Below are 15,748 nucleotides of genomic sequence, written 5' to 3'. Positions count from 1 at the left end.
ATACATATATATACACACACATATATGTGTGTGTGTATATATACATATACATATGTGTGTGTGTGTATATATATATATATATATGGTGTTCAATACATATAGGTTATTTTGGATGAAAGATGATCTTCTCAACTGGTTGATCTCTCTCCAACTTGGGGCTAGGGCGGATGGGGTGGGGGGAAACGTTGGCAGTGAGGAAATGAACTTCACCTTAATTTCATCTAATGTCTCCCAGGGCTGCTCCCCAAAACACTCCTCAAATCTATTCCTCGGTTTCTCACCCTCCCACCCCTCCCTTCTCCTGGGCCACCCTCTCAGACCTTCTCCTCCAGGGCCACCCCCGCCGTCACCCCAGGCCATCTCCTCAGTCCCCTCCCCCATGGCTGTCTCCCAGACTCCCCTTCTCCAGTGCCACCCCCTCAAACTCTGTCCCTCAGGGTTAGTCTTTTGGCTTCGGACCCCCAACCCAGTTTATCTTCCCCAGAACCATCGCTATCGCGTGGTTCTATCTTTGGGACTATTTATTTAGCCTCTCCCCGCTCCCTCAGAGCTGCCCCTAGACCCCCGCCTTCAGTTCCATCCCTTTGGACCCTCCCTCCAGAGCTGTTCTTCTGGCCGCTGAGACCCCTCCCTGGCGCCGCTCCCCGGCCAGTGCCCCAGGGGTGGCCCGGAGCCGCCGCCCCCGCGGTCCAGCCCGGGTGCTGCCCTGGTGCCCCTGGCCGCCCCCCGCCGGGGCGGGGCGCGCGGAGGCGGGGGCGCGCTGGCGACCGAGGCGGCGGCGGCGGCGGCGGCGAAGACAGGCGGGCCGGGCGCGTGTCCGCGGCGCCGTGACTCGGCGGCTCCGCAGCGGCTGCAGCGGGAGGACCCGGCCGGAGCCGCCGCCGCCGCCGCCGCCGCCATCGCAGCCGGGCGGCCGGGCCCCGCCGCGGGGATGCCGAGGAGCCGGGGCGGCCGCGCCGTGCCGGGGCCGCCGCCGCCGCCGGGCCGGGCCCCGCGCTGGAGCCGCTGGCGGGTCCCCGGGCGGCTGCTGCTGCTGCTGCCCGCGCTCTGCTGCCTCCCCGGCGCCGCGCGGGCGGCGGCGGCGGCGGCGGCGGCGCGGGCGGCCGAGGCGGAGGCGCCCTTCGCCGGGCAGGTGGGGCTGGCGCGCCGGGCCGGGTCGCGGGCTCGGGGCCTCCGGGCAGGGCGGGGGGCGGCGCCGGGGCCGGGCCAGGGTCGGGCGACTCTTGTCGCTGGGGGCGCGGAGGTGGCGCGCGGGGGTCCGCGCCCGAGGCTGGGCCGGGAGTGGGGTAGGGGGGACCCAGTGCAGGGGCCGGGAAGGGCCGCGGGGCCGGGAGGCGCTTCAGCACCGCGGACAGGGGCAGCGGGCGGGGGCGGAGCGGGAGGGTCGGGATTGTTGTGGTGGCGGTGGGGTGTGTGGCCTGCATGACTATGTGTGAGGGAAACCGTACAACGCCTCGGAGTAAATAGTAAGCGCAGCCAGTATGTTGTGGGCTGGGAGAAGAAACCAAGGATGTTCAAGCTGGAGAAGAGAGGATGGGGGGGTGGGGGACGGGAGGGCGGGGGAAAGACTAGATCACTGTCTTCGTATCTGAAGGGCTGTCACGTGGAGGAAGGATAGACTTGCTCTGCGTGGCCCCACAGGGCAGAATTAGGGTCAACAGGGGTGGGGGTAGGGGCTGCAAGAAGACAAATTTCAGCTCAATATTAGAAGAAGTTTGTAACAATCAGAGCTGCTCAACCAGCTTAGGAGGCGGCGAGCCGCTCATCACTGACATGTGCAAGCAAAAGCTCCATGAGGAGATTGGATGGATACATGCATAATAATAATAATGCCAACTAGCATTTACTGAGCACTCACTAGGGGCCAGGCCTGGAGCTATGATTTTTATCCTCATAACTACTCTATAAGATAGTTATAATTATTACACCCCCCCCCCCCCCCGCCGTTTTACAGATGAGGATACTAACTCAGGGAGCTTCAGTAACTTGCCCAAGGTCACACAGCTATCTAGTGATGGTGTTGGAATTCTAACCTAGGCAGGCTGACTCTAGTCCCTACATATTTAACCATGACACTATTCTATATCACAGAGGAGGTGGGGAGCAGTTGGATTAGGTAAATTCTCTGGTATCTTCCAACCTGGAGGTCTGCAGTTCTAATAAGTGATAAGTAATAATTTAAGACAGTAGTTCTTTGCTGAGGAAAATTAGAGTGATTGCCTCATTTAGCCTGAGATATGGAGTGTGTTTGTTGAAGCAAGAAGTCTGTTCAGAAGAATGTGCTGGAACAGGGATTCTTAATTAGGCATAGGACTCAGGGGGCCTGAAATTTTGTGCAATATTGTGTTTGTGCATGCAAATGTATTGTTCTGGGAGAGAATCCCTAGATTTCTTCATACTGTCAAAGGGGTACATGATTCCAAAAAATTAGGGTGTGTAAAAAGTCTCTTTTGCCACAGTTGGTAGTTGTGTTTCAAAGATCTTGTCATTGCTGGTTGACTTTTAGTGGAAACTTTCCCTAGCCTGTTTGTGTTTTCAGCTTTATTACATCTCAAAGTAATGCATTTCATAAATTTGTTTATGCCCTCTAAAAAAGTAGGATTCCCTTAGTCTTCCTGAATCCAAAGGGTGAGGTGGGAAGACCCTGGCCTGGGATTTAGGAGGCCTGTGCTTTAATCTAACCTTGGCCCCTGGTAGCTTCTTACCTTGGGCCATTTCCTTGCCCTCTCTAGGCTTGAATTTTGCCATCTCTAATATAAAGAGATAGGGCTAGATGATCTCAACTCTGAAACTCTTTTATTCCTGTGATATTTCAAGCATTAAGAGGAGACTATTTTCTTAAATATGTCAGGATTTGGAGGAAAGGTTATGTGTACTCACACCTTATCCTTATCAGCTTTATAGGCTTTTATTATTCCACCTCTCTTAGCCTTTGTCTTTTCATGCTTAAGCTTCCCCCTTATGACCAGCCATCCATAGAACAGCCACATTCATCCTCTGGGTCATTGTAGTTGCCTTTTTTTAGATATCCTTGGGCCCTAGTTTTCAATAGATGTGAACCTGACCACTGTCCCAAATGTGGGACTCTTTAGTCTTGCACAAAGGAAGGATGATTTCTTCTTTGGTTTTCAGGTCCATTCCTGCTTCTGCCTATCCATTTGCCAGCCTTCCTGACCTGGACACGTTAGGACAATGCCTTTAGGAAACAATCTGCAGTAGTTCCCTGATCCCTTTCCTGGGTCAGAAGTGATAGCCTGGAACCCAACACCCTGTACGTGGATTATTTTTATCAGAGTGCATTACCTTACATTTCCTCACATTGACGTTTATCTGCCATTTTGCATCCCACTCGGTACCTTCCTTCAGCTCTCTCTCCTTTGGCAGAGCATTTCCCTGCCTGAAAGGGTTTAAGATGATCTGCAGTCTTAAAATTTTCACTTTGCTCTACTTCTGGATCACTTATAAAAAATTTAAAACAGACAAGTCCCAGCATGGTCTCCTGGGGCCCCCTGAACTCTTAATTTCCTTTCATTCCAAGAAGTGACCCTTTATTTCTATCTATTGTTTCCTATCTTTAAGTGACTTCTCAGGCCCTGATTAAAAACAAACAAACACCCACTACCCTTAATTCCATGATGATTCCATTTTCAATGTCTAATATATTGTCCAGAAGTTTCTAAAAGATAGAGGAATTACATCCACTGCTTCTCTCAACAATTTGTACCTAATTATTCCTTCATTGAACACTAGTAGATCACATGATTGAAACCTTACAGAAATACAGTTGCTTTTCACCCAGCATATAATGTTTAACTCCTCTTTCTGTTTTTTAAAGCCTCTGGAGTCTGACCCCACACTACCTCCTCACTAGAAAGCTGCCTTTCCCACTGCTCATCAGTATACATTCTTACTCCAGACAAGCTTGTCTCTCTTTTATCCTAAGACAGACTACCTATGTTTCTCTGCACATCTGCACAAGCTGTTTGCATCTGTATCTCCACTCATCCGTGACCTCTCCTTAAAGTTTCACCCCCCCCCGAAAAAAAACAAAACAAAACAAAACAAAATGCCTGAGTGGCTCAGTTGGTTAAGTACCCAACTTTGGCTCAGGTCATGATCTCGTGGTTCATGAGTTCAAGCCCTGCATCAGGCTCTGTGCTGACAGCTAAGAGCCTGGAGCCCGCTTCAGATTCTGTCTCCACCTCTCTGCCCCTCCCCTACTTGCACGCACTCTCTCAAAAATAAATAAATAAATAATAAATAAATAAATAAATAAATAAAGTTTCAGCAAGCCCTGCTTCTTCAGGAAACTCTCTGACTTCTCTAGTTATTTAGTTCTCTCTTTTCAGGGCAACACCCATTTAAAATTTTTAAAAATATTTAAACATTACTTGGGAGGAAAAGTTGCAGTTCTTAGGCAGGGCCTAAAAATGCTTTATGTTTTTAGATTTAATACACCGCCCAATGGTCATCATTAATTACTCAATTACTCATTCAGTGATTCTACTCTATCCCTTGTGCCAAAAGAGTTACATGGATCTGAAATAGATGCTTATGGACAGGTAGGTCTCAAGGTCCCTTCTAAAATGCTTCTTAGGGACAGGACTCATTGCCCACCTGTCCTTCCTTCATTGGAAATAGAGGTTATTCCTTTTGGCAGGTGGTCCCACAATTTCACCCTTGGGTTCTTTCATAACCTGCTCAGTAGGCTGTCATCTAATGGTAGTGACATACAATAGAGAGGCATGGAAAGGTGGCTGTGACCTTAGACATCACCAAATAAGCACACACTAGTACTTCATGGACACTTATTGAATTGCTCTGAGTTGCCCAAGGACAGACTCTGATAGTAGATGATTCAGAACTCAGAATTTGACCTGGTCTCCTGACTTCTTAGTTGAAAGCATTTTCACTACCTTTGACTTTTGATTTCATATCTCTGATCTTTCATTACCAAAAGACAAAATGAAAAAAAAAAACCCACCTCATTCAGTCTGTTTCCTCCTTTGCATTCTTGAGTTTTTCTTTTGTATTTTGCACATCAGGGGATCCCTCTGATTCTCTAATTGCCTTCCTGTGTTTGGTTTATTTAAAGCATCTCTTTCTTTTATTATTAGCTGAGTAGAATACCCTACAAATAATGTTTTGGCCCTCCTACTTTCCAGTTTGATTCTGAGGAAGGTCAGTGCAGACAGAAAGAGACAAGCTGATCAGCATGGTCCACACAAGTAACAAAGTGTGATGCCTGGATCTAAGGCATAATGGACTTCTGCCCTCTAGACCAGTTTTGAGGGATCCACTCTGGGTGGATGGAAAGCATTCTTTGGTTTACACATATAGTCAATGAATGTCAGAGCCCTGGATGAGGCTAGTGGTGGGGAAGGCCTATTAAGAAGTACTAACACATTCCCAAACCAAAAATTTCTTCCAATATGATCACAGCCTCCCAGTTTATCTTCATTTTTATCTGTAAAAAAAGAATTCTCACTGTTAGGAAGTTCTTCCTTTTACTTAATCTGAATCTAGTCTGCCGAATTTTTTATTCATTTTCTTATTATTACTGTGGCTTTTCCTATTACTTTAACAGTCTCTTATCTGAAAGGTGCTTTGCACTTTCCAGATGCTGTCATGTGTGTGGTCCCACTTGATCCTGGCAACAACACCATGGATGAGTTAGGGAAAATCTTGTCCTCATTTTATAGATGAGCAGAGGGAAACTAAGAGAAATGGTGTGACCTGTACACATCTTGTCGAGGGACCCACATGTAGCTAATAAACAGTAAGGCTAGGACTAGAATTCTGATTTTCTGTCCTTGGTCTGAGTTCTTGTTCTAGATTACCACAATAGCCTTTAAGCCAATCTTTTCCACTTTCAGGCTTGTCCCACTCCAATCCTTGAAAGAGGTTTTGTAGCAAAGGAAAGTAAGTTGATTGATCTTAGGACATGCCTAGCCTTATAATATGGTATAGTTTGACTCAAAATGAGAGGAACCTGATCTTAATAGATTGCAGCCAGTGTCTAGAATAATTCTTGGCACATTCTAAGTATTTTTAAATTGATATTATTGTCTGTGCCCCCCCCCCCCCACCAGCTTCTCAATAATGCTTGGTACACAAAAGTCAGTACCTTTTTTTGAAGAATAAATGAATACATGCCAGAGGAATAAATAAGGGCTGGGGACCACAAAATGGGAAGGAGATGAGGCTCGCAGAGAGAATGTTTTAGAAAGAGGTTGGTATTAAAGATGAACCTTTGAGGGAGGAGAAGGACAGACAACAGTGAGGGGGCAGTCCAGACAGAAGGAAAACCAGGAACTAAGGCTCCACAAAAGCACTTGGCATGTTTGGGAAACAGCAGATAACTAGATGTGCCTGAGGCATCGAGTTACTCGCTATTTCCAGTAAGAGTGTATGAGAAGAGGCTGGACAGAGGGAGGCTGAAAGCAGATTGTGAAACTGGCTTTTGTCCAAAGGCTGAGGGGAGTCATTAAAGGTCTGTGAGCAGAGAAGTGACCTGCTCAGAGCCGGGTTGAGAGGTGGAGGGACTGGGGCCTGTTCCTGAGCCAGCTGGGAGCTGGCTCTAGCCCAGATGCCTTTAGCTTTTTCCTAACATAACTCAGATCTGTGTACCCGTTTTAGGGAATCGTGTGTGGATAAAAGTTGCGAATCCCAGCTCCAGCCCTCCCTGGCTAAGGGATTTTGGAACAAAAGCTTTGGTTTCTCTGGACCTTGAGATTGATTCCATTCACATCCTTTGCTAGTTTTCCTTCATCATTATCTCATGCATTTGTTTTGAAAGGCAACTTTGAACTAGGCTTTAATGACATATAGGAGAATGGCAAAGCCATATATATAAAAGGCAACATTTTCTCTCAAAGATCATACATGTTGTTATAACCAAGTAGGTAGAGAAAAACAAGGTCGATTAACAACTTTTGTTAGCCATAATAATTTTAAAACTCAATTCTATACCACACACACTCATGGGCACACTGTTCTCTGTGCCCCAAAAGTGCTGGGCCACAAAGATGGGGGTCATCTGTCAACTCTTTCTTGCCTCACCTGCCTCAACAGAATCAATCCCCAAGCCCCAGTGATTCCTCCTCCCAAGTAGATCCTCTGTGTGTCCACTGCTCCCCACCTCCACTGCCTCCTTCATGTCTGAACTTCTGTTATACCTCGTCTGGACTTCAGAAATTTCCCACCTGCTCAGCCTCTCTTGCCTGCCTCTAATCCTTCTTCAAATGGCAGCCAGAATGACCTTTTAAAAATAAATCTACACAGGGGTCAGTTCTATCCGAAGCAAATATGGCCAAAGCTAAGATTTAACAAAGCTGGGTGGCGATTATCCATGGTTTGTTTTTATAATTTTATCCCTCTCTGAGTGCTGGAAATATTCAATAATAAAAAAATTTTTAAACAAAAAATCTGATCATGCTCCTCCCACACTCACCTTGCTTCAAATGGCTTTTAGGGTGAAGGGTTTTAAAGTACTATTAGTACTCTACTATCCCTTTTTCCTTTTGATTCTTATTATGGAAAATCTCAAATACATATGAAAGTAGAATGAACAGTATTATGAACCCCCTTGTATCCAGCACCCACCAGGGCTGCTTCATAAGGCCTCTGAGGACCTGCATGACTGAGTCCTTCCCACCTCTCTAGCTTCCTTCTATCTAGACCATCTTCTTACTAAACTCTGGCCACCCTGGCCTTCTTTCTCTTTCTCTAATGTGCAGGCTCCTTCCCATCGCAGGAATTCAGTAAAATATTCTTTCTCTGGGGATGCTCATTCTTCCACCTGCACCCAGTCTTCTTCTACCCAAACACAGATCTCCACAGAGATGCCAGATACTCAGGGAAGAGCCATCCCTGACATCACAGTCTGTATCTCCTGTCAAACACAGCGCCTTCTCCCTTTCCTTCATTCCAGTCAGTGAAACATCTAGTCTTCCTTGTCTGACTCCCCCACCAGGGTGTAAGCTGCAGAGTTCTGGGGTGAATGGGGGGGGGTGACAGGAACATAAAACAGTATTTATAATGTAATGTGAAAGATGCTGTGAGTGAGTGGTACATAGAATGCCATTGGGAGAGCCAGAAGAAGTCCACTCACCCTTGGATAGCCCTCCCCGGTGAAGTGGCATTCAAGTTGCAGTTTGGTGGATATTTAATAGCTCATCATGGACAGGCCATGTGGGAAAGGCATTCTACAGAGGGCAGAGGGAAGGCACAGAGAGAGGAAACTGCAGGATGTATGCAGTCCACACAAGTAGGTCAGTAGCTACAGTAGGTATCCTTGGGGTGGGCAGTAAAAGGGTAGGACATGCCTGACAGAAGAAAAGGGTAGAAAGGTGCATTGGGTCAGATTGTGAAGCATACTGGGTGCCATGCTAAGGAGCTTGGATTTAAAACTGGCAGCAAGGAGCCAGAAGACAGGCTCCCCACTCAATCCAGTCAAGCTAAAATTATTATGTATTTCATACTTTATATAATGACTTAGCGGCAATCTACTTCAGTCATCTACCTGTTACAGCTGAAAAACTGAGGCCTGACCACGCTCTTTATCTTCCCTCTTCCATTTTCTTAACTCATCAGTACGTCAAACCCCAGGGGACAGAAAACTGTGGCAGGCTGGCAGGAAGGCTCTGGAAAAGGTGAGGATGATGAAGCCTCCTCCCTTCTCAGAGAGTGAATAAGAGTGTGGTCCCTGTCCTGGCCTCGGGAGGAGGCCTCTCCAGAATTGGAAAACTTGGATATCCCAGTGCTGACCCAAAACCCCAAATGTGTCATCTCCCTGGGTATGGTGATTGTCTGGCTTGTGGTGGCCTCCTGGGAATGGGCCAAGGACACGGAGCGGAGCGCCAGGGAGTTCCCGCTACTGCACTTACCACCCACTCAAGAGCTGGTGGCAGCCAAGAGGCAACGCACGCCATTAAGGTGTTTGTCAAGAAGCTAAGCTGGGCATTGTGGGCGATCCTGATGGCCCCTTTTAGACTGGCTGTAAGTGAAAAAAAAAAAAAAAAAAAAAAAAGACAGTGCTTGGAAGCAAACCAGAGTTAGTGTGGAGGGTGTAGCATGACAGAGAGAACCTTCCCTAGGAGGCAGGGACTCTAGGCTCCATTTCCTCTATCAACTTGCTCTGTGATTTTGAAGTCATTTCTCCCTTCAGATTTTATTTTTCTCTTCTGCAAAACAAGCATATTAAATCAGATGGTTTCAGAGTATGTTGACCAGTGCATTTTCTAGATACCTGAATGGTTAAACCTTCAATTTTGAAAATTTAAAAAATTAGTCACAACTGAGGTGGGCTCCGCAGCAGGGCTGGGAGCTCAGCAGTGTGGGTGAAGGAGGAAGCAGGGCTCTGGTGAGACAGGAGCTGGGGGGAACTGACGCGATGGTAGGGCTCATCTCTGAGGCATCACCACCCCATGATTTGGGCTGTCAGCAGTGACCAAAGATGGTAGCCAATCTCTTGCAAGAGAGTGTGGGAGCAAGAACACAGACAACACCATTGTGAGGATGCTTACTATCTGCCAGAATCTGCTAAATGCTTCGCAGGCACGTATTAGTTTCCTGTTGCGGCGGGAACAAATTACCACCAAACTTAGTGGTTGACAACAAAGACTTCTCATCTTAGAGTTCTGGAGGTCACAAGTCTGAAACAGGACTTACCAGGACTAAAAGCAAGGTTTCTGTAGGGCTGGCTTCCTTCTGGAGGCTCTAGGGAGAATTCCTACCTGGCCTTTTCCAGCCTCTAGAGACTGCTCACGTTCCTTGGCTTGCAGCCACTTCCAGCATGGCACCACTCTGACACCTGCTTCTGTTGTCACCTCTCCTTCTCTGACTCTGACCCTCCTGCCTCCCTCTTACAAGGAACCCTGTGATTACATTGAGCCCACTTAAATAACCTAGGAGAATCTCCCCACCTGAAGATCCTTAACTTCATTACATCTGTAAAGACTTCTTTGCCATGCCATGTGAGGTCACATAGTCATGAGGTCCAGGGATTAGGATGTAGCCATCTTTGCAGGGCCATTATTTTACCTGCCAGTGTATCATCTCACTGAATCCTCCTCACACACACCCCTTCTTTTATTATCCTCTGTTTAACAAATGAAGAAAATCAACCTTAAGGAAGTTAGGTCATTTGCCCAAGGACAGAGAGAGAGAGAGGATATGTGCGGGAGGGGCAGAGAGAGAGGGAGACAGAGGATCCTAAGCCGGTTCTGTGCTGAGAGAAGAGAGCCCAATGCAGGGCCCAAATCCACAAACCATGAGATTGATCATGACCTGAGCCAAAGTCAGACGCTTAACTGACTGAGCCACCCAGGCACCCTGATCTTAGACCACTCTTGATGCCAATCTACAACAACACAATGGAATCTCAATGCTGAGGTGCTGGTGAACCCTGAAGTTAAGGTTAGCCAACGAGATGGGCAGGTGAAGGACCCAGAGATGATGGCAGCACTGAGGCACAGAGAGCAGCAGCTGGCTATTGAGCTAATTTTAATAGAAGGCTTTTCTAAATGGGTGACATACTTCCTGCCTTATTACACTAGAGGTGATAGTGCACACAGCATACCCATTCTTTCATGGCACAGGCTCATCACTCCTGACAGTGATGGGTCCTTACTGCAGTGGTTCTAAACTTTAGCAGGCAACCGAACCACCCTAAGTGCTCATTTTTCAAAAATTCAGATTCCCAGTTTCCAGCCACACATAGTCTGATTTAGTAGGGTCTAGGTTCAGGTTTGGGAATATGCACTTTTTAAAAATGTTTTTATTTGTTTTTGAGAGACAGAGAGAAAGAATGAGTGGGGGAGGGGCATAGAGAGGGAGACACAGAATCCGAAGCAGGCTCCAGGCTCTGAGCTGTCAGCACAGAGCCCGATGCAGGGCTCGAACTCACAAAGCAGTGAGATCATGACCTGAGCTGAAGTTGGCCACTTAACCAACTGAGCCACCCAGGTGCCCCTATGGGAATCTTTATAATAGTGGTTCTCAATCTGGGGCAATTTTGCCCCCCTCAGGGAGACTTTCAGAAATGTCTGGAGACGTCTTTTGTTTGTCACAGCCAAGGAGGTGGTGCTACTAGTATTCTAGTTGAAGGAACTGGGGATTCTGCTAATCATCCTACAGAGCACAGGACGCCCCCCCCCCCCAACAAAAAAGAATTGTCTGGCCCAAATTATCAACAGTGCTGAGTCTGAGAAATCCTGTTCTACAGCAAGTTCTGACCAGATGACTTTCCCTCTCCCCGAACACTTCCACTCATTTTCATTCAATAAAGATGTCTCCAAACCAGGCCTTGTGCTAGGTGTCAGGGAACAGCAGTGGAGAAGACCGACTATGGGCCCTGCCCTCAGGCACTACATAATCAAGAAAAGGAGACAAGTCACAACATGTGGTTACAACACTGTGTGATAAGAAATGTGATAAGTTCAGAGGTCATGGAAGGCCTCCCCAGAGAGAGGAGCATGATTCAGATAGAAGAAACAACATTTCCAGAGAAGGATCCTTCCAGAGAAGGATCGGAACACACTGGAACACAGAGTGCTAGGTGGGGAATGGTAAAAGAGGTTGCAGAGGTAGTCAGGGGCCAAGTCATGAAAGCTCTTTGTTTTTTAAAACTGCTTTACTGAGGTATAATCGACACCCCAAAGCCGTACGTATTTAATATACGCAGCTTATGAGCTTGGAGATAAATACATACCTGTGAAACCATCACCACAACCTATGCCATAAACAAACCCATCCCCTCCAGAGATTTCCTCCTGCCCTCATTATTTATTATTATTATTTTGTGCTAAGAACACTTAAGATCTGCCCTCTTAGCAAATGTTTAAAGTATACAGTACAGTATTGTTAACTATAGGCACTATACTGTACAGATCTCTAGGATTTATTAATCTTGCGTCTCTGAAACTTTGTCCCCTTTGACAAAGATCTCTGGTTTCCCTGCCCTTGAAAGCTCTTGATGGAAAGTCCTTGAAGCCTTGCGGGGAATGGCACTTTCCATGCCCTCTTCCTGGAACTCCCTCACCTCCTTCAGGTCTCCCGCTCAAATGTCACTTCTACAGGGCCACCTTCCCTTCATCCTTTATAAAACAGTTGTCCCATCCCTCTTAGCTCCTCCACCTGCTTTATTTTTCATAGCACTATTGCCAGATGGTTCTTCCACTAGACTGTAACTAGAAAGGAACAAGAGTGTTTTTGTTTGCTGTCACATCCCAGAGCCTAGTACACAGTGCCTGGTACATAGTAAAATAGGTCCTCAAATACTGAGTGAATGAATGAATGAATGAATGAATGAACAAACAAACAGAAATACTTCTGATGTTTAGGAAGTAGAACCAGTAGTTCTTTGGTAGAAGATGGACGTGGGCTGTGAAGGAGAGGGTGGAGTCATGGGTCATATGAGGCTTCTGTTGGATAACTGGGTACACGGTGGTGTACCCCACGGCATAGGGGTCACGGCAGAAGGGTATGGAGTTCACTACGATGTGAGATAGGGCATCACTTTTTAGGAGTGTGGTGTAGGCCATCCTGGGAGGGGAAAGAAATGCCTCTCTGGTTGTCTGACAATACGGAATGCTCGGTTTCAAACATATCTGCGTCTGAATACTGCCACTTATTAGCTCTGTGATTCTGAACGATTACTTAACTTCTCTGAACCTGTTTCCTCCTCTGCAAATTGGAGGTAGGGGTGGGGAGAGGGGGGCTTCCTCTCTCATGGGGTCACTGCATTCTAGAATGCCTAGCGCAATGCCAGGTACATAGTTGGTGTTCTTATGACAGCATTACTGTTGTTGCTATAATCAGAACATCTCTGTTTAAAAGTTCTTTCCTATAATGAGTCAAGTTCTACATCCTATAATCTCTTGTGCTGGTCTTAGTTTTGCCCTCTGTGTTAGCCAGAATAATTCTCTTTCCATAGCTGTTGGCTTTAGGAAGACTGGCATGTCCCCTGCAGCTCCCCATTCTCCAACCTAAATATCCTCATCTTCCCAAACAGGACATGGTTCATATGAGTGCTTCCTTCATTCTCCCAGCCCTCTCCCTTAGTCGTGTTCCTGTTTGTCACTGTCCCTCTGCAAATACAATGTCCAGAACTGGACTTGGACCTTCTGTAAGTGTGGAGGTCATGCCTTGTTCCTGTTACATCATCACCCTAAATTATGACCTCAGCCGCCCAAACTCTTTGATCAGAGTCTTTTATTCTTTCTTCCTCATTCTAGCCCATGCTTCCAAAGCTGACACCTCTTTCCTGGTCCTTCTTTGTGGACTTCCCCTCTGGCCTTTTTCATAATACCTTCTAGCCCACTGCAGTCCTGATCCGACATCTGATTCTAATCATTCTCCCATTCCTTCTCCAGACCTGGAGACTGGTCGGGGTTGGCCTCACACCCGAACAGGTGCGATGCTCCTGAATCCCCCCAGAAGGCCATGCTGCTTAACAGATCCATCTCTCTCTCCTCCCCCACTGCTATCTGTTTTCCAAGAGTGAACAGCAGCACTGCCAGCTGATCTGCTGCTTGCTGCCTCCAATGCCTCTTCTAATGTCACCACCGCCTCTGCTGTCTGCCGCTCTCTTCCCTCTTCGGGCCACATTTTTTCTCCTTGTTATTTTCTGCTCTCTCCTTTGCCTGCCACTACTGAATATCTCAACTTTGGCTTCTCAGGAACCCAAATCCCGCCTTCTGGCCAGCAAACCAATCACACATATTGTCTGCCATCTCTACATCTTTGGTTCAGCTCAGCTATTTTGGTCCCTGCTCGCACTCTGAGATTTTTCTCACTTTCCTCTGGGTTTACACCTCTTTCAGCACTTAAAGGGTGATAGACATCTTAGAGTTGGTTAACTGAGCTATAAAGGTCAGACTTCTGACACAGCTGGTGATTGGCTAATGGATCTAGGTGTCAAAAGATGGAAGGTAGGTCATTGTATTTAAAACAGAATGGGGCTTTTTTCCTTTTGTGGATTTTATCTTTCTTTTTTTTCAGATAGGACAATGGAGCCCTATTGCCTCATCAAGCAAAGAAGTCAAACCACAATAGACTGAATTTCAGCAAATGTTTTTCTCAGCCTCTAACAGACACCAAGAATTGTGCTTGGTGTTTTCATGTGTATTACTCATTAAGCCTTCCCAGGATGAAATCCCTTCCTTGGTACCCAGGCAATGCCTCCTGGACCCACTGTTTGTTCGTTTGTTGGTTCATTCATTCATCCAGTGATGATCTGTTGTGCCAGGCACTGTTCTAAGTACTGTAGCAAATACAGGAATAAACATGACAGTCTCTGCTCCTCAGGAACTCAGTCTAGTGGGGAAAACATATCAACCAACAGGTAGGTGCACTGTGGTAGCTGCATTTAGAGTGGCAGAGAAGTGAAACAGTGCAGGAGTAAGGATGGTGCCCACTAGTTCTGCAAAGAGCTAAGGAAGGTTTACCAATGGAAGTAACATTTCAGCTAGACTTTGAAGGATGGGTTTGCTAATGTGCATAAAGAGAATGGGTTTTGTAGGCAGCAGGAACAGCTTGCAAGTAGGCAAGGGCAGGGAATGTTTTGGAACTGGTATGACTGGAGTATAGAAGACTTGCATCAACATCAGGGGCTTCTGCCCAGAGAAGCCAGAGGACTTCCTGGGTCACAGAGCAAGTGAGTTCATTGCAAAGACTGGGTTCAGTGGCAGAAGTTCGAATTGTCTGGTCCCTGGCCTCTTAGCCTCTCTCCCATGTACATGCAGGTCCAGTCTCAATGCTCTGTTCCCTGGCTTAGAGCTGTCAATGACCAGCCCCTCCCTCTCCCATTTCCCTTCTTAGTGGTCTGCCCCTGAGCTCTGAGGATTGTTCCCAGTGAACCTGGGAGGGAAGCAGAACTTAGAGAAGGCTGATCCATTCTAGTGTTTGGTCCCGACCCGGACATTTGCCTGGGACCAGAGTCCTTAGATCCCATCTCCTGATGCTGCAGAGCTAAACTCTGTGACCTTCATAGCGCATCCTGTTTGGCTCTGAGCCACTCCTTGCTTGTGTATCCCAGAAAAGGAGCTGGGTAAACCAGGTTGCCCTTTACTGAAGAGAAGCTACTTTCAATTCCCCGAAGTGTTCAAAGGCTTAAGAGTAGGTTTATGCCAAAAGTTTCCTGTTCCTTATCTCTGGCCATAAACAGTAATGAGAGCAGGAGGGGAGAAGATTCTTAATTCCTGTGCTAGTTCAGAGGTGGGTGCTCAAAAAAATCCTCAGTTGGCTGCTTGGTTTCTCAGCAGTATCTGTCCAAAAATTCCCACGCATTTCCCAAATGCCATAATTCATTTTAGTTGGATTTCTAGAGAATAGACTCCACAGATAAGAAGGAATTTGATTTATTTTAGATTTGTACCACACCTCTTTCTGAAAGGGTTTGAGACAGCGTACAGGTTGAAACAAGGTTTTTAAGTAAGACTTTTAAGGACGAAATAAAACTTGTGGTGAAAAAGATTAAGAAAGTAAGTTACTTCCAAGCATAGCCATGTTCCATATTTAAGCCATACTTTTGGTTGAAAGATTCTTTGGGGAAAAGGCCAAGAGGGGAAACCACTGGGTGACGCAGTGTCCACTTTCTGAAACCAGAAAGCATACAGAATCTCCATAGGGAAGGGGCTCCCGGGTGGCTCAGTCGGTTAAGCGTCTGACTTCAGCCTAGGTCATGATCTTGCCATTCCTGAGTTCAAGCCCTGCGTTGGGCTCTGTTTGACAGCTGAGAGCCCGG

General features: G+C 47.0%; 1 protein-coding gene across 2 annotated transcripts in view; it reads left to right on the top strand.

The window, feature by feature from the left end:
* The first annotated feature begins 803 nt into the window (after window positions 1-803).
* The window catches only part of MMP24 (matrix metallopeptidase 24), a 45,163-nt gene continuing 30,218 nt past the window's right edge, over window positions 804-15,748 (top strand). Inside the window, exon 1 of one of the 2 annotated variants that reach the window (XM_053890319.1) lies at window positions 804-1,132. In XM_053890319.1, coding sequence (XP_053746294.1) covers window positions 932-1,132 — 201 coding nt within the window. In that variant the 5' untranslated portion in view covers window positions 804-931. Of the gene's footprint in view, window positions 1,133-12,792; window positions 13,935-15,748 lie in introns of those variants that run through there. The other variant, XM_019458701.2, reaches the window with a different exon arrangement.

The sequence above is a fragment of the Panthera pardus genome, unplaced genomic scaffold, assembly GCF_024362965.1.
Source record: "Panthera pardus isolate Hobbes unplaced genomic scaffold, ASM2436296v1 HiC_scaffold_25, whole genome shotgun sequence".
NCBI lineage: Eukaryota > Metazoa > Chordata > Mammalia > Carnivora > Felidae > Panthera > Panthera pardus.
This window is presented reverse-complemented; position numbering and strand designations above follow the sequence as displayed.